General features: G+C 45.9%; 1 protein-coding gene across 1 annotated transcript in view; it reads left to right on the forward strand.

Annotated features, from left to right (window-relative positions):
* BCAS1 (brain enriched myelin associated protein 1) overlaps positions 1 to 21,969 on the forward strand; it is a 34,550-nt gene extending 12,581 nt beyond the window's left edge. Inside the window, exons 4-11 of the mRNA XM_036395898.1 lie at positions 143 to 292; positions 791 to 835; positions 3,536 to 3,676; positions 5,990 to 6,025; positions 6,256 to 6,456; positions 10,404 to 10,571; positions 16,848 to 17,096; positions 20,880 to 21,969. Of these exons, the coding sequence (XP_036251791.1) occupies positions 143 to 292; positions 791 to 835; positions 3,536 to 3,676; positions 5,990 to 6,025; positions 6,256 to 6,456; positions 10,404 to 10,571; positions 16,848 to 17,096; positions 20,880 to 20,954 (1,065 nt within the window). The 3' untranslated portion in view covers positions 20,955 to 21,969. The remainder of the gene's footprint in view (positions 1 to 142; positions 293 to 790; positions 836 to 3,535; positions 3,677 to 5,989; positions 6,026 to 6,255; positions 6,457 to 10,403; positions 10,572 to 16,847; positions 17,097 to 20,879) is intronic.
* Positions 21,970 to 22,220: the final 251 nt, after the last annotated feature.

The following is a 22,220-nucleotide window of genomic DNA, read 5'->3' on the forward strand; positions in this document are numbered from 1 at the left end:
GGATTGTTCTGCCCGTGGGCTGGCCAGGAATGGTTGGAATTGCTGTTGTGACTCCCAGCCAGTCACAAAAGCCACTTTTGCATTCCACGGGGGAATCAGGCAAGCTGGCACCCAGCAATCTGTGCCCCCTTTTATTTTTTAGGAGATAGATGAGTGCAGCCAAGAGCAGCTTGGGCAGGACTCTGCAGGTGAGCAAGGCCTGGCTGCAGCACCTGGGCGGGCACAGGCAGAGCAGCACAGTCCCCAGGCAGCTGCAGGACAGGGCTCAGTCATGAGCTTCCTCAAAACACTGGTAAGTTCTGCCTTTCCTTTCCATCTCTTTGGGGTTCAGTTGCTTCCAAAAAATCCCCTGTGGGACTGGAAAATTTGTATAAATAATGTAAAAATGCATCAATAAATGTAAAATGTTCTTTTTCCGGAGGGGATGAGGAGGGGGACACTGAAATGATCAATGAGTGCCACCTGCTCTGCAAAATTCCACTTCTACACAGATTATACAGATCTTGAACTGTCTCAAGGACTTTCTGCTTGATATTCCTCTTGTACCACCTCTAAAAGTTCATTTTTATTAATTGATTAGAAGCTTGAATAGTAAATATTCGATCCAGGCATTTTTCATCATAGCCATTATGTGTTCTCAAGGAATATTTGCATTATCAATTTTCCCACTTGAGGCAAGCAATATTTGTATTTTCCCTTTGTGCAAATAAAACCTGCTGATTTTAAACTTATCTTTTTGACCCTTTGAAAGGCTGGGTTGAGTGACTGTTTTTTCTCAAATTCTTTTAAGGTCTCCCCAAGCAAAGCTGAAGCCAAAAGTGATTCTGAAGATAAGGTAGGCAGTTCCTTGTTCACTGGTCATTAGGTGTTTTTCACAAAGGGATTTCCTCTTCATTTTATTGGGTTTTTTTCCCAACTGATGTCATCATTTGAAGTAATTTAAAATATTTTTCCCCTGGATAAATTGAAAAGGAAGAGACTGAACCGTGTCATTCTTAATATCATCTGTTACAATCAAAATCTGTTGTGTTTTCTGCAAGCTTGGTGATGATTTGTGATGCTTTTGGTTGTTTCTCTGGCTTGTCTTTGATTTAAAATTTCAGTGAAAACTTGAGTCCATAAAAGATTCCGTTTGCTCATAGAACAGTTTTCCTTGCTCATAGAACAGTTTTCCTTGTGGCTTGAAAAAACTTTCTTAAGAAACAAGGAATAAAACCCTAAAAATGGAACTGGTTTTCTCCATGCAGCTATTAGCCAAAATCACAACATTTTGGGGTCTTCTCCTATTTTTTAATTCTTTTGTCCTATTCAGTGTTCAGCCTTTGCAGCAAGCTTGGTGAGTATGTGGGGGATTTAATTCTGAGTAACTCTGAAAATTATTCTCAATAATTCTGAATAACCTGGAAAATCATCAGATAGGGTGAAGCTTCTGCAAGCAATGCAGAAAATGCAGTTATGGAAGTGCCCTGGCTCAGGGAGACTCCCAGCTCTTCCCAGAGGTGGTGAACAATCTGATTGGGATGCAAACACCCCCATTTCCTTCCCTGCCTGTGTCAGCTGTGCCAGGTGACTGCTGGTGCTGCTGCCATTTGGACAGGGCTATTCTGGGTGGGTTTGGTTTGCTGGCACACCTGGCAGGGCAAACAAACCCAGGTGACTTGCAGGATGTGCAAACTCCTTCCAGGAGATTAAGTGGGAGTTCTCTTTTATTGGGAATTCCTTTATCTGATATGGCATTTGTACTTCAATAAAGGGGAAATGTGTTGAGGAGGTTAATTTATCAGCTCCCAGGTAGAAAGGCTGCAGATTTTTTGGCTGATAGGAAATAATGTTCCTTTTTTTTCCCCCCAAAAAAACAACTGAAGTGTGTTAAAGTTAAAGCTTTGTTAAGTGAAGTTTTCCCGAGTGCCATGGGGCTGTTGGGTGGCTGCTGTGCCTTCAAATGATAAAATCATGGAATATCCTGGGGCTGGAAATGATCCAAAGGTTCATCCAGCCCTGGCCCTGCACAGCCCCCCAACAATCCCACCCAGAGCATTGTCCAAGTGCTTCTGGAGCTCTGGAGGGCTTGGAGCAGGGAACAATCTCTGGGGAGCCTGGGCAGTGTCCCAGCACCCTCTGGGGGGAAAACCTTCTGTTTCTGTAGGGTCAGGCTCTTATCAGTGCTGGCTGCAGCTCTGATCAGCTGCTGGGCCACGTGTGCTGCCAGCAGCCAGGCACACCCTCGGTGTGGCCATCCCTCTGATGCCCTGTGCAGGCTGAGCTGGAGCAGAGACTGGATGGAGCTACAGAATAAAGCAGGGATTCATTCAAAGCATCTCCTCCATGGATGCACCTTGGGCAGCACCAGAGCCCAGCCAGGGCTGCACCCAAGATGAACCAAAATGGCCCCAAAACGCACGGCCGGGCACGGGCTCTGTCCCTGGGATCAGTTCTGCTCCATTTGCCTCTTGCAGTTCATTGTCCCATTCCAGCTTTAGCCCCTGCAGTCCCATCCTTGTTTTTCTCTCTCCAGCCCACGCTGTTTGTGCTCTTGGGCTGAGATTTGGGTCATTTGAGCAGGAATTGTTTTGTCTCCCTGCTCTGTGCACAGAGCTCACCATCCCCTCATGTGAACCCAGACCCACACACTAGAGGAGCACAGAATCTGAAAAATAGAAAAGCTCAAAGCTGAGGCATCACCTCGGTGCCTGTCCCTCAGTGCCTGTCCCTTCCTCTGCTCACACTGGTTCAGAGCCCGGCCACACCTGCTCGGGCAGTTCTATAAACCAGGAGGTTGTTTGGACAAGGTCTGCCCCAATCACTGACCTCACCCTCCTGTTGCAGACACTGAGCTGATCCTGTGACATTCTCTGTTCAGGAATTATAAGAATTTTGCAGGAAAAAGGGTCATTTTTGCTGTGAGAATTAGTAGGGAATAATCCTTCATCCTCCTCCATGCCAGGTAACCAAAGGCATCTTCCTGCTTTAAAGCCTGAGACCTCAAAAAATTAATTAATTAATTTCAAGGATATTAATGCAAGCTTGAAATATCTTAGGCAGTGTATATCATGAATATTCACACTGCCCTTTTTCTAAATAATGCATTATATAAACCATTTTAAAGTCCCTATTATGCTACAATAAAAAGACTCAATGTTCCTCCAAAGATTTATATATTTGCCAAAAATATAATTTTAAAACATATATAATCCGAAGATTATAGATGTCTTAAAATTATAAATCCTAAATTGCTTCTTCATGACTTGGAAAGGCAGATGTTTCTGGGATTTAGGTTTCAGTTTAGTGGAGATTTTAGAGGGAAAGTTGTGGTTTAGTTTGGAATCAGGTGGATTGCCTTGGCTTTTATTTTGCTACTCATGTCAAAGAAACTCTGAGGAGAGCTGAGAAATCACTCAGGGAAAAAACCCACAATTTATCCAGAGCTAAGAGGGAATATTTTCCTTTAATCCCACGTGTGTGATGATGGAATAATGTCTTTGATAAAGCAAATGTCTGCAGTAAACACTCACCTGCACCTGCTGTTGTGCACAAGGGCTCCAAGGCGGAGAAGGGCCCTGGGGGACAGCCTGGCCCGAAGGCAGGAGCAGAATCCCCCTCCAAAGGAGCCAAGAAAAAGAAGGCAGAGAGCCCCAAGCTGGGCCATGGCACCTTTAGCAAACTCTTTAGGCACAAGGTGGGTATGGAGCTCCAGGAGCAGCAGAACCCTGGGAAATCACAGCTGGCTGCTGGCACACAGAGAGGAGCTCTTTCCCAACATCTGGGCAGATGTGCAGAGCTCTGCAGGTCCCTGGGGGAGCATTTCTGTGCTGGGGGATGGGAACCATCCTGAGCTGCACCTTCCTCTCGTTGGGCCCTCTGTGACCTCGGGGTTCTGGAGCAATCCCTGGAGCAATAATTCCTGCCAGTTACTAACACGGACTAAACCCCCCTGGCCACTAAAAACCAAAATCAAACAATGAGCTGTGTAGAGGTGACCAAAGCCTCCAACCACAGAGGTTTGGGAGCTCAGCCCAGCCACAGGTCAGGTTTTATGTCATTAATGTACACCAGAACTTGGCTCAAATTGGCATTTGGGGGCATCTGATACATCACAGAGGAGCTGGAACATGGAATTTCCTGCGGAAATAGGGATTTCTCCCTGCAACCAAGAAAATTAATTTATTTTAGTTCTGATTTGAAGTAGAAAAAAAAAATCTGGGTTTGATGGGTACTTTAAAGAGCTTAAAATGCACAGTCAAGCAAATGGCTCTTTCAGAGGACATAAGCCTTTATGTTAAAAACCAGAAATTACCAAAAACTTTTGGTCTCAAGCTCTGTGTTTGAAGATTTCTGAACTCTCTCAAGATGGTCATGGCAGGGAAGCAGAGCATTGCAGCTTTTTAGCCCAGAGAATGCAAAAGCAGGGACCCTTCCAGTGGGGGAGGAGCATAATTAGTATTTAATTCTCCCTTCAGACACCCACGTGGAATTTCTGGTGAGTAGGGGGCTTTATAACCAAGGGCATAGGCCAATCTTTAATACATTTTAAAACCAAAAATGTTCTTTCCACTCTCTCATTTTTGAGGGGAAAAAAAAGTCATCTGCATATTACTGAAGGAATAATTGTATTCCAAGTGAATTCAAGTGTGCATTTCTTCCCAAAACCTTAAAATTGATATCTCAACTTCGTTTCTTAATAAAATTAAAATATTAATTACTTGTTCATAACGAGTTAAGGTTTCCTGGTAAAAACCAAACCTGACTGGCATTTTTTAAGATTCAATTCCAATCAATAATCTTGCAATAAATTGTAGTGAGGAAATTGCCTGGAATATTTAATGGAAGTTGAAAGAGTTTGTTAGTTAACAGAAACATTGTTTTTCAGGCTCCTGTATTACAAAATCCTAACTCTAAAGCAGCTTGTGATGCTCTTCCCATCCATGCATGTTTGCCCTTCATTCCATGCTAATTTTGCATTATAACTGTGCTGATTTATGGAAGTTTCCCTTGGAAGAGAAGGGTGAATCCCTCACTCGCAGCACTAATGCTGAAGCCAGCCCGTGGCATCCTCACCCTTGTTCTCACCTCCTCTTCTGGATGTTGTTTGTCAGAGCTGACCACAAAAAAAAAGTTCCTGGCTCCTGCAAAATATCTCTCTCACCTGCCCTGCAAAATACCTCACCTGTTCTGTGGAGAACTTCCCAAAGTCTGCCCAGGCTGCTGGACCCTGGCCCCAGGCTGTGGCTGGATGGGTTTTTGTACAGCTCAGGTCATTCTTCAGTGTGAGGGTAAGAGATGTAGCCAATGTCCCTGACCAAGGAGGAATGGACCTCTCTCCTCCTGGCTTTGTGTATCCTGATGAAATCAGCAGCCCCACCACTGAATGGCTGCGCTAAGGGAAATGCCACCTCATGCCCAAAACCATGAGAGGCTGGGTGGAAGCAGCCTCCAGCCCCTGCAGAGCTGCTCTTTTCTCCTGCCCGAGTTCCAGTTCAGGGCTTTTCCGTGCCCTGGCTTTCCAGCATTTTCTGTTTTGGGCCCCAGGCATCCGAGCCTCCTGCTGGAAGGTGACGGGAGCACATCCCTGGTGGCGCTGTGAGATTCCCACGGAAAACACCCAGCTCTGTGTCCCTGAGCACTGGAAGCTGCAGACACAGAAAAATCTGTTAATACCTTTAAATCCTCTGCAGTGATTTACCTGAGCTGAATGGGAATGTGAATATGGGGAATACATGTATAAATATACATGTTTTTAAAGAACAAGTTGAGAACTACAAGCACAAAGAATGCAGCACCAGGCTGGTGCAGGTACAAGGATGGGACCTGGCATTCCCTCCAGCAGCCTCCACTCTTCCAGGGATCAGTTTCCATGGCTGCAGGAGCCAGGACTTGCACACACATTCACTAAAAATAAAATAATTGGTGACACAGACAATTGCTGGCCTGTGGAACTGCAGTGCTGCCGTTGCCTCAGACAGACTCATCTTTGTGTTTTGTTTCCCTGCAGGCTGCAAAAGAAACCCAGCAGACAACCAACACCAAAGTGAGTAGGAGGGGTTGAATTATCTGTGCAGTGCAGGAAAAGTGGAATTCTCACTGGCATGTTCAGTCACTAAGTGTTTTAATTTCTTTATCTGTGTTCTGGCTTTGCTGTGTCAAGCAGGGAAGGAAGGGCAGGGGAGAATGGGGAGAGGCGGTGCTCACCTGCCCAGGTGATGATGGCTGAGCGTGCTGGGTTTGTCGCTCACAATCTCCATGTCCTTTCGTTCCCAGAGCCCTGAGCAGCCTCCTGTGAGCTGTGTAAAAGCAGACAGAAACGTCCCTCCCTGCCAAGAGGCACTGCCCAAGCAGAACCCGAAAGCGCCGGAGGCCGCGGCGCCTCCGCAGGGCGTGAGCACAGAGCAACCCCGGGAGGGCAGCAAGGACAAGGGCTCAGCCACCCCTCTGCCCCTCAGCAAGCTCTTCTGGAAAAAGGTACTGGGGCTGGGGCTGCAGGGCATTGCTGCCAAACCCACCACGGGCAGCAGCTCCCACCCGCTCAACAGCAGTGAATTTATCCCTGGCAGTTCTCTGGGACCGTGTCCACAGGGGCTCTTGGGTGAGGGAAGAGACGAGGATCTGACTCCATGGTTCAGACGGCTGATTTATTATTTTATGATATATATTACATTAAAACTCTACTAAAAGAATAGAAGAAAAGGTTTTATCAGAAAGCTGGCTAAGAATAGAATAGCAAAGAATGATAACAAAGGCTTGTGGCTTGGCTCTCTGTCCGAGCCAGCTGGGCTGTGATTGGCCATTAATTAGAAACAATCACATGAGCCCAATCCCAGATGCACCTGTTGCATTCCACAGCAGCAGATAACCATTGTTCACATTTTGTTCCTGAGGCCTCTCAGCTTCTCAGGAGGAAAAATCCTAAGGAAAGGATTTTTCATAAAAGATGTCTGCGATAGTTCTCTTGTTTTATGGAATCAGGAATGTTATCCTCTCTCAATTCAATGTTCTGTTGAATATTCCCCAGAGATCGCAAAGTTCTTTACTAAAATTCATTATTAATAGGGATAAAGCTCTAAAACCTCGTTTCATTTCTTTGCTATAAATATCTGAAAAGCTGGGATCAGGGGGGTCTGTTCTTACCCAGCAGAAACTGTTCTGTAACAGAGCAGATCAGGCTTTAATTTGGGGTCTCAATTGCTTAGGAAGACACATTGTTCCTCAGGTTAAATAATGATTTTAACTAAATTTAGGGCTAACTCTAAAAACACAGTTCCTGTTTCCACAATCCTTATGGTTTATAAGCTGAAGTTTATTCATTCTTCATTTCATTTCATAGAAGGGCTGTATGAAACTTCACTGAGTCACTGGATGTTAAATAACTGTTTTTCTGGGCTTCTGCTCAAGCTCAAATCTCAGAAATTTGCTGCTTCCAAACACCCAGATGCCCTTGAGTGGCTGCTGCTCCTGCAGCTTCTTTAGCTGAGTTTTCCCACTGGAGATGCAGTTTGGATATTTTATTTATGTTAAAAAAAAACAAAACCAAAGGTGCTTAGATATTTACAGAGTAAATATGCTTGAAAATAATCAAAGCTTCAAACATTTGCCACTTGGGACTGAATTTCCAGGGGAACTGAAGGAATCAGGTGCTTGGAATGAGAGGAAAGTTGGGAAGAAGAGGGAGAGGGAGGTTTTTCTGTAGTTGTTATTGCTGTAGAAATCTCCTCCTCTGAGTAGTCTGGCTTATTTGAAAACAGAGCTGGGAAGCAGGATGTGTGCTGAACATCAGGATGAAAGAAGGGAAAGAAGAGGCCTTCTGGCAGGCTGCTGTGTGAAACAGCAATAAATTCTGTCTGAATTCAGATATTTCTTAATGAAGTATCAAGGATTAAAAAAAAAGAAAGAGGAGAGATGTACAAAAAAACAAAAGACAACAGGTTGGCCTCAAACTCAGCTTGGTTTGAAGACTCTATGGGGTGTCCTGGAGTGAACTTATCTTTTTCTGGCACATTTAATGCACTGTCCTTTTGCTAGGACAGAGAATCCAAGCTCAGATAGGTGGAGAATTCAGAGTCAGGAGTCGCTTTGCTTTTGAAGTCACAAACAGCAACCATAACACTCAATAGATGCAGGATTCAGCTCCGGCTTCTCTTTCCAGGCACTCTCTTAAATATCCATCTTCTGATGAGCTTTCACTTCAAAGTGCAGCTAATGAAGTGCCTGTCAACACGTGGCAGTTAATGCTGCTGCTCTGCCTGCAGATGAATAAATATGGAAAGGGAAAATGAAAAATTCCTTATTCAGCTTCTCAGCTGGGAGCCACTTTGTATTTGCCCCATTTCCTGATCAGTCTTCACGAGAATTTTCAGAACTGTTACTCAAATATTTGCTGTGCCAGCATTTCTCTTTTTTTTTTTTTTTCTTTTCTTTTTTTCAGAAGGAATACAAATAGGGAATTACAGTGGGCAATTTCCAATATTTGTGTTGGAAAGCCGCTTCCAAGGCCTCGTAGATATCTGATCAGGGCAGAGAAACATGATGCTTCACATTTATCTGATCAAAGCAGGCCAGGCCAGGGTGGAAGGTGATCAAGGCAGCATTATTTACACTGCTCTGGGACCTGTCTTTAAAAGCAGATGTGTTTGCTTTAAAAACTTGAATTTTAAGCCACTCTTGCCATGCAACTGCAGGAAAATCCTGCTCTTTTTGCTGATGTACAAACAGCCAACTGGTTAATTACTGGGTGAAGCAGAACATGGAATCCTAGAATGGTTTGGGTTGGAGGGACCTTAAAGTGGCCCACGCAGAGCCCCCCCTGGCATGGCAGGGACACCTCCCCCTGTCCCAGGGGGCTCCAGCCTGGCCTTGGGCACTGCCAGGGGTCCAGGGGCAGCCCCAGCTGCTCTGAGCACCTGTGCCAGGGCTCAGCACCCTCACAGGGAGGAATTTCCTCTGTATATCCAACCTAAATTTCCCTTCTTTCAGTGTGAACCCATTCCCCCTTGTCCTGCAGAAAAATTTCCTGAAGAAATGTGCACAAATCCCTGATACTTGAAACAGCTCAATCCCTGAATAGCTGCCTAACCCTAATTTAACTGGGCAGTGCTTTTTGGAGGTTGGCATTTGGTCCCAGGGTGCTTTTGTTGGTTGTGCCACCAATTCCACTGCAGAGCCAGAGCTGCAGAGACAAAACTGCTTTGGGTGCAGCAGAGTGATCCCAACCTGCCCCCTTGGAGTGGAGAGATCCCAGGAGCTGAGCTCTGCCTTACTGAGCCACTGCTTCCACTCTGCTCTGAATCATTTCCTCCCAGCAAATAGATGGGGAATTGATGCTATGGATGTGTGCATAGGCAGAGATCCAGAGTAAAATTATTATAGATTGATTATCTCCGAGCTGTTCATAAATATAAATTAAATGTACAATTCCACGGGGAAGTGGGATGTGCTGCAGCCATCTCAGGCAGCAGGGGATAAGGAATATTTATTCCCTCATCATTCTTCTCCCTGTTGCTCCACCCCCAAAATGTTGTTTCTTCCACAAAAGAGGAGTCAGGAACAAAGCAAAATCTTTCCTGCTGTGGTAGAAATCCATGGTGAATCCCCTTCTTGAATGTGGAATTCCCTGCAACTTAAAAATATGCCAGAACTAAAAGGTGTGATGGAATACTGAGTGAATATATGGATAGCTTCTGCATGAAGGACTAAATAAACTGGGATTTTATTTGCTCAGAAAGGGAGATGACAACAGCACACAGAAAAACTGCTGGAAAGGGGAACAGGAAATATAATTGTTCACAATAAACGTGGCAGAGTCCAAGTAAAAGAATGTGGTGACAAATAAGAATAAACGAGCGGCAGGACAGGGGGAACGGCTCCAAGCTGGCACAGAGGAGGTTTAGATGGGATATTGGGAAGGAATTGTTCCCTGGGAGAGAGGAGAGGTCCTGACAGATTCCCAGAGGAGCTGTGGCTGCCCCATCCCTGGGAGTGTCCAAGGCCAGGTTTCAGCAGTTAATAGTGCCCACAGTGTGTTGCAAATAATCTTAGTTCTGCTCTTGTGTGCAAATTCCTGAGTATGATTTTTCTCATATTTACTGGATTTACTTGAGCCTCATCTCCTCAGGACAGCATTGCTGTGTGTGATTTCATTTTCATTCTTCTTACATTGTAATCAAAGCTGGGTTCTTGTGATTGGGAACCAGCAACTCAAGGAAGGTTATTTATTTTGTTTATATAAACTGGCGAGATTTTAACACTTATTTACTTCCTTCCATTTGGGATTAATCTAATTCCTGAAGCAACACAAAGACAACAGGGAAAGTGAGAATGCTTTTATGCTCTGTTTGATTGTAAAATTTTAAGAAATCAACCGACTCCTCATGGATTGAGTCAGAATGTTTCTTCCACTTTATTCCCAACCCCAGAACTCCTCAGAAGAAGCAGAGGCCGTGAGCAATGAGAAGGCAGAGGTGGCTCTGGAGGCCGTGGCTCCCGACAGGGACGAGAGCAAGGGCACAGAAAGCACCGAGGTGAAACCGAGAGGGGCGGAGAGCAAAACGCCCAAGGCAAACCTGAGGAAGTTCTTTAAGCTGGTAAGAGCAGCTTTGTCCTTCTGGAGCTCAGAGAGCTGGGGAGAGGCTGGGAAAACACTTTGCCTTTGTCTGGGAGGGTGCAGGGACGGTCAGGGATGAGGGATGCTCCAGGATGAGGGGTGCTCAGGGATGCTCAGGGATGGGGGATGCTCAGGGATGCTCAGGGATGGGGGATGCTCAGGGATGCTCAGGGATGGGGGACGCTCAGGGATGCTCAGGGATGGGGGATGCTCAGGGATGCTCAGGGATGGGGGATGCTCAGGGGTGCTCAGGGATGAGGGACGCTCAGTGATGCTGAGGGATGAGGGGTGCTCAGGATGCTCAGGGATGGGGGATGCTCAGGGGTGCTCAGGGATGGGGGATGCTCAGGGGTGCTCAGGGATGGGGGATGCTCAGGGTGCTCAGGGATGAGGGACGCTCAGGGATGCTCAGGGATGAGGGGTGCTCAGGGATGCTCAGGGATGGAGGATACTCAGGGGTGCTCAGGGATGGGGGATGCTCAGGGATGCGTGGCTGGGACTTCTCCCCGCATCCCCCCGCGCATTCCCCGTCCTGCATCTCCCTCTCGTGGCTCCTCCCGGAATGTCCCGAGGGCTCGGGTGCCCTTTCCCCGCCGAGGTGGCGCAGGGAGCTCCAGGGGTGGCGACACCGAGGATGCTCCTCTTCAGAAACCGCAGCATCCCCCGGTGGGAAGCTCCTGGAGGAGCCCTCCTCCAACCCCGCCTCCAAACCCATCTCCCGCTGTCAGTGTTCCTGTGCCGTGTCCTGGTGCTCCTGCAATGGCTTTGGGGAGCTGTATTTTTAGTGGCACGACTTTTTTTGGCAGTTAATGTAGGTTAGGTGAAGTGGCACATGAAAGGAAAGGAGGCTGTCACTCCTGCAAAGGTCCATCAGGTGGGAAAGAGGAAAGGCAGAAAGTAGAATCTACTCCTGCTTCCCAGAGGAAAATTGTTCCCAAATCATCTGCAGTCCCTGTGCTGCCCTGCCTCCCCACATAATCAAACTTAGGCAATAAATAGCATTTAGAATTGAGAATAATTATGTTGTCACAACTACTGATGAAAATGTAGCAGCGTATTGGCTGTCCCCACCCTCCTCCATTTAAAAACATCCCAACCCACCCTGCTCACTGCAGAAACCTTTGTGGGCAGCCTTGGCCAGCAGCAAGCCCAAGTGACCAGAGGCAAGGACAAGAGGTCAGCAGTGCTCTGGAGAGAAATCCTTGGCATTGTTTCGTCCTCGTCTCACTGGCAGCAAGAGGGAGCTTTGTCTAGGCCTCAAGGTCTTTACTCTGTTTTTGGTTAAAAATAATAACAGCAATAAAAATACGAGGTGGATTAGAGAGGTTGGCTAAAGCAGGGCTATTTTTATCTGGGTTTGGGGTGTTTATAGGGGAAAAGGTAACACTGATTGCTGTTAGAGCAGGTTTGGTTTTCTGTTCCTAAAGGCATTTGAGGACTTGCTAAAACACAAATGCAGAGCAGATCTTATCACAGCCCATCCTCATGCAGTCTGGACGGGGTTTGTCCCCAGCACACACCTCACTGTGCTTCCTCCCCTGCAGCCCTGCACAGATAAAGCTCCCCGAGCACAAACCTGTGCCAGGCTCGGCAGTGGCACCTTCCAGGGACAGGGTTTTCCCACAAAAGCCATGAATGGTCGTGGAGTGGTTTCATTTTCTCTCCTGCTGCTGCCATGCATTGATTTCTGTGGTTTTTTAGGAAAGTCAGGTTGCAGCGAGCCCATCTGTGGGACCAGGCTGGTGCCGCTGTGCTCCGCGTTACGAACGCAGAGCTGCAGCAAACCGCAATTCCGCCCCAGATAAATTTAGAACCAAAGTCACATCCTTTCATTGTTTTCATTGAACTTCTGCAATGAAAAATGACATTTAAACTTGGGCACTCTGAAATCCTGCAGTTTATTTGACGCTTTGCTGCTGAGCTCTGTGCAGTCTGTGGCACCCAGGAGAACACACTGAACCCTCCATCACATTTTTAAACACAAATGCTCATTGCTGTTGTCCCCTTTGTAGCACTAATTGTAACTTAAGCTTAACCTAATTCTCACAAAGCTTGTCCTACTTACTCAGTTTGGTCAAACGGGGGTTTCTCACTTTTAAATCTAGATGGAAATGGGTTTTTACCTTAAAAGATATTTCAGAGTCAAGGTTTGCTCTGAGTGACCTTCCAGTGCTGCAGCCTCAGGCTCTGCTTGGATTGTCCTGGCTGGGAAGTGTGGGAAGCAAGGAGGATTATTATTTGGAGATTTAAGGGCTGCAGGAATAAACTGGAAAGCAAAAATCAGGATTAAATGGATGCTGATGACAAAATATGGAAACATCCCTCTAAAGCTGAGTGGGCTTTAATTATTCACAGCACATGCACTTAGTGGGGTGGATAAATAGAGGGCAAGTCCCACTACGACTTGTAGGACAGATTTGGCTCTGGAAAGCAAAGAAAAGCTCTTTCCTAGAAAATTCCAGCAGCAGGGCTGACAGCAGGTTCTTGTTTAGTGGCTGAAATGATCCCTGCTCAGGCCTTGGTGGGAAACCTGACTGGCAGGAGACAATCCCACAGAGCAGAGCCAGCAAAACCCACCCTGGAGATGGGGACACTTCCAAAGTGGAGTTGCTGAGGTGCCTTCAAGCCTTCATTCCTGGGAGTTTCCACCCTGAATGAAGGCCTCAAACAGGACCTTTGTTGTTTTAGTCAGGCAAGGGTGATGGTGGAGGGAGCCCCCCTTGGGAAGAGGGAGATGGCCCCAGCCCCAGACACCACGTAAGTGGATTTTGTATTTTTGGCCTGGGCTTCTTCATCCCCTGGTGATGGGTTCTTGTCACTTCCTTCCACACAGCTCTGCCTCTTGAAATGTAAAAGTCACTGAAAGGAAAGTGCTACACTCACTGAGCTTCGTATATTTGCACATAACTTCTCTGTTTCTTTTATCTGTTCATAATATTAAACAAGATTTTAAAGAGTCAACATCATATATTTTTTAAAAAAAAAGTTTTTTCCGGGTGTGTTCCTTTTCTTACAACAATCAGTGGGTTTGTGTTCAGTCTTCTTCCTCTCTCTTGCTGCTTTTTGACTTTCTGGAAGAACCTTGGCTCAGGCAGTGGAACTAAATGCACACAGAATTATTTTAATTTGTTGATTTACTTGTCTTCTGAGGAAAGAATCATTTTGGTGGAAACTCTACAAAAGAGAACTGAAAATGAGAATGAAAACTGTTCACTGCAATGTAACAAAAGCCATGAAAAGATTTGTTTCTTGTTCTGTTTTTGTTTCTTTCGTTCTGTGTTCATAAAATCTAAACCCAACCTTTGGGTGTGGTATTTTCACTCTATTCTTCATGGCTTCCAAATGCTTCAAAAAAATCATATTTTCATTAGAAATACAAATTCTCTTAATTTGAGAGTCAAAGCCTCATCTGCTCCAAGTGAAGATATTCTGAAGAATTCACCTCTCAGTAATGAGAACTAAAACAAGCTTCTGTCTATAGACCGTTTCCTTTAAGAGGAAAACTAAAGTTGCATTCAACACTGTCATTTCAGAATTTCCTTTTTTAAATAGCTGTAAAATTATATCTCTCTCTTCCTATTTTCACAATGTCTGATGACACCAAGGTTAATTTTCATGAATTATGTCTCTAAAAGCATCCTAAATATAGAAGGGCCTTGTCTTGTGACACTTAATCCTTATTTCATACAAGAGCTCTGTGAAGTGATCTGAGTAAGACACCAAAAGTTTCAGCCCTGGATCTATTTTATTATTTTAATGAGCAGCCAGCTTCCTTCCATTTTTGTAAATCAGTTTATTGTTCTTCCTCCTTCTCTCCCTTGCCCTGGTGTAAAGTAGAACAGTTTTATTCCTCAGAGGAGCCCAAGGAAAACTGGATCTGCTGCTGACTTCTTCCTTTTTTGGGGATTTCTTTGAAAGGATTTCCTTAAATTATGCTGCAGTGTCTCTGGAATGCTGTGATTCTTCTCCCCTTCCCATCCCTGCCACTCTGCACCCTCCAGAAGTTTCAGCACTGCTCCAAAACCACAAAAATCCTGGGCTTAAAAATCAGCCTTGGCCCAAGGTCTCCTGTAAGATAAGGGGGAAAATGTGTCCATTTTTCTTTTCTTATTTCAGTGGCACTGCTAATGTTGAGGGAGGCAAAGCAAACTGCCAGGAGCAGCTCCCCTTTGGAATAAGGAGCATTAACATCTTTCATTATTCATTGGCCTCACACCACATTTCCTGAGCTGCTCCCATCAATATCAAATCTGCCAATTTCCTGCCTTTCAAGGTTAATATGAAACACCTCAAAGAGATTATCTGATAGGGTTTGAGTTGGGTATTTTTTTGCCTGGAAAATTTATTATGAATATTTTTAAGAAGTGTTTAGTCTGCCTGACATCAAAGGCCCCACCTGCTCCCAGCCATGGGGACGGCTCTGCTTTGGCTGCAGAGCTCTCTCAGGCACGTGTGGGGAGGAAAGCTCTACTTTTACACCCACAGAGCAAAGCCACAGATTCCACAGAGTGTTTCTGAGGCTTCCAGGCTCCTCTGGCCCCTCTGAACTCAGCTGTGTCTGGGCTCAGTCCCAGGGCTGTGCTTGTGGCTGCAGCGAAGGTGAACGTTTGCAATTGCACCTGAGAATCGTTTCAGAGGTGAGCTGAGGTCAGGAGGCTCTTGGGAAGCAACTGCTCAGAGCTCCCAGAGTTAACTGAGCCAGAGACAGCTCTCAGTTTGCCCTGTGTCCATCCTGGGGCCGGGAGAGCTCCTGCGCCCCTGGGCCCTGCAGTGTCACTTCCCAGGTGAGGTGACACAGGTGGGGTGTGGGCTCTGCTCACCTCTGACCCCGCTGAACCTGCTTGAAACATTTATAAATCTGCTGATCTTCACGTTCTCCTGCACAAAGACTGGATTTTTAAAGTCTTAAGAGCAAAGCAATCCAGGTGTGAGGAAATATTTACCCACGTACATCAATCTCTGGAAAAAGAAATCATCCCAAATGTTTAGTGGAGGAGTTGAGTCTCCTGGTCAAGCCTGAATGTATTAAATGGGTTCTGTGCTTTAAACATGGAACTTTTTAAAGATTGGGTAGTGAGAAAAGCTGAATTGAGTGAAAAAGGCAAAGCAGCAGGATTGTTGTCCCCTCTCATTCTTGTTTCCCCAAAATTAGACTAGCTTGAACGTTTTTTTTTTTTATTTTTAAATACAAGAGGTGTGTTTGCATTCTGTTTCTCTAAGGTTTCTGCTTTCAGGGTTTTCTCTGAAATCATGATATCTAAAAATGTTTTTGTTTTGAATGAAAGCTAAGCCTGGCGTGTGAGCACATAACCCCAGGCCTTCAGAAGAACACCAAATATTTCAAGACTAATGGTAAAATTCCCAAAGCTGGAAAAATACACAGCATTAAGCTTGGGCCATGGCCTGAGGGCAGATGTGAGATTTCCAGCTTTTCAACATGGCAAATTTGTGCTGTTTTAATGATGGCAATAAATAAAGCCATATGGGTTTGGGGTTCTTTTTTACATTGAAAAAAAAAATCCTATTTGCAAACAGATTTCCTGGCAAAACCACCCTCATTTACTGCTTTCCAAACAGTGACGATTTCGTGGTCTGATCCTTTGTTTGCCAGATATGATTTTTCTTGTGTGAACTTCAAATATATCCTGAACTTCTGTGAGCTCCAGAATCTTCCTCTTTACTTTAGACAGGTGCTTTGTGATTGTGGTGTTTTTTGGAAGATTTCCTGTCTCTTCTTTTGCACTTGTACATGAAATTTTCTATGATATTCTGGCTTTCCACAGCCAACCCCTGTGTTGTTAATTTTTGGTTGGAGTGTTGCTCGTTCACAGGGAATTTGTTTTAATCCTTTACTTTATGGGGTCTCATGATTCTCTCCTCTCTCAGATCTTTTCCTTGCACTTTTTGGGGTGCAAACTCTGGGGGTATTTCAGTGGGCAGTGACTCTCAGTGACGTTCCCTGCCTCCTTGAGCAGCCCCAGCAGACATTTCAGGGAAGTTGTTCCAGGCAGGGATGGTTTGGTCCCTCAGTCTTTGCTCATGGAATTCCATCAGCTCCCCGGGAGCCTTCCCTGAGCCAACACTGCAGGAGTTCATCCCAGCCTCTGGAAATGCAAACCTGCTGGGCACCAGGACTCCTCCTGCCAGGTGGCCTTCCATTGTTTAAATTATTTTTTTTCCCTAACATATTTACGGATCTCCTCCTGAACTCTTTCTGTTCCCCACTAAAAATAACCCCTGTTTGAAACCACTGCAGACTTTAAACGCCACGGAGAAGCCTCTTGCCCCGTCTGAGAGTGACCCTGGGGGCCCAAGGAGCAAAGAGGGCTCCAAAGACAAGAAGTCCACGCTGGAGCTGGGCAAGCAGAAGGGCAGGGAGCAGCCAGAGCCCCGGGAGCAGCCAGCAGCTGAGCCTGACTCCATCCACAACGGCGGCGACGCCAAGGAGCCCTCCTACAAGAAGGCAGAGAAGAGGCAGTCCCTGGGAGGGTTTTTTAAAGGCCTTGTACGTTCATTTCTCTTCCTTTTTTTTACTGTTTTCTGGGTGGTTTAGGCACTCTGATCCACGTAGGATTGGTGCTTCAATTTCACCAGCAGAACTTGGGCCAAAGAACAGCAGGGTTTTGGGAAAGGGAGGAAAATTCAGGGCTTGGGGTCCTGGTTGAGGCAGGGATGGTTTGGTGCTTTGCTCTTGGGTGCTGTTGAGGCAGGGATGGTTTGGTGCTTTGCCCTTTGGGTGCTGTTGAGGCAGGGATGGTTTGGTGCTTTGCCCTTTGGGTGCTATTGAGGCAGGGGTGATTTGGTGCTTTGCCCTGGGGGTGCTGTTGAGGCAGGGATGGTTTGGTGCTTTGCCCTTTGGGTGCTGTTGAGGCAGGGATGGTTTGGTGCTTTGCCCTTTGGGTGCTGTTGAGGCAGGGATGGTTTGGTGCTTTGCCCTGGGGGTCCTGGCTGAGGCAGGGGTGGTTTGGTGCTTTGCCCTGGGGGTGCAGTTGAGGCAGGGATGGTTTGGTGCTTTGCCCTTTGGGTGCTGTTGAGGCAGGGATGGTTTGGTGCTTTGCCCTTTGGGTGCTGTTGAGGCAGGGGTGGTTTGCCCAGCAGGAGCTGGAATTGTTGGCACAGATATGATTTTTGGCACTGTTGGCGCAGCGCTGGGTTCATGCCTTGGCTTTCGGGATGATTCAATGTTCCTACAAATTACAGGGAAAGTGGAGGTGGGGCTGGTTTAGCAGAGGAACCTGTCTGCCCCTGTGGGAGTGCAGCTGGGACATCCCTGCCAAGGAAAATCCCTGCAAAACAAAACCCCTGCAAGTTCAAAATCAAGGAAGGTAGTCAAAATCAAAACTCCTTTGTGGAGTTTAACAAGAGACACACATTTAGAATTCTTCCAGAAAGGGAGATCTGGAGGAGTGAGGAAACACCTTCAAAATTCATGAAAGACACAGAGAGAGGCAGGAAAGGTGGCTCAGACTGAAAGGACAAGAAAAGCTTTAAGATCAAGGGAGGAGATTGTGAGAGGTAAAAAGACCATTTGAGGAATAAAACAGAATCAGTGTAGAGGAGGTAGAGATGTTCTGTAGGATTTATTTTTTCAGTTTGCCTCAGTTTGGTTGTGCAGTCTCTTATCTTCTGCTGCAGTTATAGAGAGTGCTCCTGCAGCTTCCCTCTCCCACTAACTCTAAAAAAATAGAAATTTTTGACAATATTAAAGTTGATCTGGTCAGTTTATTATGCTTCAAAGTGGCAGCAAACCACATAACAATGAGGTCTGCATATGGGAAAACTCTCATGGAATATTATTATGGATTATTATTATTATTACCTCTCTTAGAATATGCTCAGGATTACCAAGAGCTAAGAAACTCATTCTGCAATCTAAAAAAAAAAATCTTATCTCCTAGGTGATCAGAAGGTGTAATCATTGATGTAAAATATTAGATCACACCAGCATTGCCATTTCAAGATAACAGCTCGATTGTCTGGGAACAGCTCAGCAGAGAAATTCAGCTTTTTGTTGATAAAATGGGAGCAGGAGATGTTGAAGAGGGGATCCAGCAGCTCCTGTTCTGGATTTTAACCCCACCCTCTCCTGGATCTGAGTCCACTGGGAATGCACAGAGCAGGAGGATGGCACAGTGCAGGAATGGAGATTAAACACTGCAGCTCCAGCCTCTGCTCCCAGCTGCACTGGAAATGCTGGAATTTTGGCTACAAATGCTGAAATTTTGGCTACAACTGGAGCCATTGATGTAAGCAAACAGCATCAGTGCCTGGCTGCAGGGTTTGAGCACAGATAAGGTTGTTCCTATGGTAAAAGAGATTAATTTATAAGCTGTAGCAAATGTATTTAGGGAGTCTTTGAAAGATTAGATTAGAAAGGAAAAGAAAGGGGGAAAAAAAGATTAAGAACATTGTTTCCTGAGCTGGAATAACTCACAGTCCAGTTGTCAGGAGCTGGGAGTGCTCAGCACATGGAAAGTATTCGGATTTTTTCTGATCAGAGTATGTGCTGCACTAACCCAGGCTTCTCCCGAGCAAAATCTGGGGGGAAAAATACTCCAGCACCACGATTTTGCTGTATGTGCCCTTTAAAATGCTCTGCCCAAATGTTCCAAGCTCGCTGTGACAAAGCCATGGGCTGGTGGTACCTGAGCTCCTGAATCCCAGGGCAGAGCTGGAATTTGTCCCTTAAAAGAGGCAGAACAAAGTTCTTTCTTTCACAAGAAAGAAGGGCTTGGAAATTCCAGTTCAGCAGGAATCATCAGCCAGTCTGATCTTCCTGCTTTAATCAGCAACCACCTTGAAAATGGGTGCAGTAGGAGACTGCAGTGAGCAAGGAAGTGACCTCTGCAAAATGGGTGCCAAATGAGGCAAAATGGGGATTTTCGCCAAGGAGAATCCTCCTCCTTCCACCCCTTTATAGGAAGAAAGGCAAATGGTATCATTGCATTCCCTGATCAGTCTAGAAGTGACTTCCTCATGCTCAGACAGGAGCTGGAGCTGGCAGACCCCATTACTCCTGTGATGTGGGAAATCTTCACCTGACGGGGAGGTTTTTAGGGGTTTTGGGTAAATTTGGAATGAGTAGCTCATGTAGTACTGGTTGGTGGATAAATGATGGATTTGCTGCTACCTGTAAATGGCCAAACCCTTTCATTCTGCTATAGAGCATCCTCCAAACTCAACACCAGGGGAAGCAGAAGCGAAGCCACTGCAGCCAGCTCAGCTGCACGAGGTCACAATCAGCTTTAGATGGCATTTTTCAGTCCATTGTGATTTTTGGCTGCTCTTTTTCATACTTAGATCCCCCAAGGTGAGACATTGAAAGAAGATCAGTGAGGTGGAGCCTTATCAGTGTAAAAACCTTGCTGGTTTTACTTCCCTGAAGGGGATAAGGAAGTTGAGACCTTTCACTGCCCATGCATAACACGGAATCCTCCTGAAGTGGAGACTCTGGAAGGAACAATTCACACATTATTCTGCCTGGTTCCTATCCTAGGGAGAGCACAGAGGCACCTATAGCTTTGTCACGCTGGATTTTCTGCTCAGCAAGGCATGATTTGTGTTACAGGCAGCACTGACACCCCACAGTGGTAACAGTGACCTCAAACACTCTTTGTGGGTCCTTTTTGCTCAAGTTTTGGCAGCTTCAAGGCCGGCAAAATTAGGTCAAGCACCTTAAACCAGAGCCAAGTTTTTATCAGTTAGTGAAAAATGTGGTTGGTATAGTTAGAGCTATACATTTCCTTCATCTAAGCTGGATTAGTGTCTTGGAGTGGTTCCAAACCCAGAATTATGTTTGCAGTGTAAAAAAAGCTTTATCACTTGAACATTGTCGAATACCTGTCATGCATAAAAGTATTTAATGTTCCTTTAACCCAGAGCAGAGCAGGGCTGGCTATAATACACCATTCATCATGCCTGAAGGACTCTTAGCAGGGCTGCAGTGAAGCGTTCAGGGCAAGGAAATGTTAGAGAAATTATGCCAAAACTCCAATACTACAGACACACAGCAGCCTGGCTCTGGTGTGTGAGCCCAGCTCCTGACAACAATTGTTTCCATGCCAGTTGAGACAATTCTATTAAAATAACCCCCACATTTAGGCAGGAACTTTGTGTGGTTCTCATGATGCAGATAGTGCTCGTGTATTTGTGCATAGTAAATGAAGAAAAGCAGGGAGATTAAATCAGTGGGAAACATCTCGCAGCAAAAGTCCAGGACACAATTCCAGACTTGACCATTCAGAAACACTTGGAAATGTTTCTAAAGGTGTCTCCCTTGTCTCCACAGGGCTCCAAAAGGATGTCGGATGCAGAAGTGCAGACAGATCCCGTGTCCATCCTCCCTGCTGGGAAATCCAAGTAGTGCCCAGCCCTGGCTGCTGGAGGGAGGCTCAGCAGCCTCTGGGAGCTCCAGGAATGACTCCTTTCCTTTCTGGCAGCAGGAATGACTCCTTTTCCCTCCCACGGCTGTCACAAACACCCAGGGCTGCAGCAAACAAACACTGGGTACCATTGCAGGTTGTCACTGGCAGGGTTTGCTCCTCACCTGTAGGAAGCAGCTCTACAGAACCCCGTGAAATGTGTTTAAGGTAAGGTGCTGTGGATGGTTTGAGGTGTGCAGAGGGCAGGGTAAGGCAGGTAGGAGGGTGGCAGAGAATTCAATGAATGGCAGGAAAAGCAGGCAGGTGACAGAGGAGGGCAGCGAGGCACGGGCACGGGAGAATCCTCCGCTTCAGAGAGCTTGAAAGCAGCCGGGAAAACACAAACGCCCTGCAGAAATGTCCTGCTTTGGTGTAACGACAGCCGAGTCACTTCTGGGGGCGTTTGGACAGAGCTGGAACTGGAGCTGAGCCCTTCAGCCTGGCAGAGCCCGTGGCGATCGAGTCCTGCTTGCTGCTGGTTATTAATGTAAATTAAAACGCTAAAATGCGAAGGCTCGGCGGGATTGGGGCAGCTCCCGTCTCGGCCGGGCGGGGTGGGATAACAAATTAAAAGCTATTTAAGGTTCTAATAGGACACAAGAGGGCAGCCACGTCCCCTAACGCCGGGCTGTGCCTGCCAGCCCGGAATTAATGTTCCTTAGATCATAGAAAACTTAAATGTTCATCCCGATGTTTGTTTATATCCATACTTGTAATTAATCCTAATAAAAACCAAAATCAAAGCTGCCCGGGCAGCTCTCTGCTTCACAAGACTCCTGTAATAACTGTAGTTAATAAATTTTACAGAAAATTAAGATTTCTGTTTGTTCAGTCCTAGCCTGTACAGGGAACCAGGGGCCTGACATTTTAATCCACACTGATCTTAATGATGCAATATTGTATATTTTGACATCCTTATCTTTAAATAAACTAATACTTATCATTTGAAACAAAAAACCAGTTGCTGTTTCAATTTCCAAACCAAGTTTGCTATTTACATCCCCGTGGTCTGATGATTGATGTGACATTAAGGCATAAACCAGCACAGACAAACCTTGCCTGTGGAGGGAACAGTTGCTATTCTCTCTTTATTTGAGTGAAGATTACACCTGGAACACAGAGGGGAATTCTGTACATTCTGCACAATTATGTTTCTAACTAATCAGAGAGCACAGAGGTGCAAAGGCCCTGCAGTTCAGTGGGGGTTT

The sequence above is a fragment of the Molothrus ater genome, chromosome 17, assembly GCF_012460135.2.
Source record: "Molothrus ater isolate BHLD 08-10-18 breed brown headed cowbird chromosome 17, BPBGC_Mater_1.1, whole genome shotgun sequence".
Taxonomy (NCBI): domain Eukaryota; kingdom Metazoa; phylum Chordata; class Aves; order Passeriformes; family Icteridae; genus Molothrus; species Molothrus ater.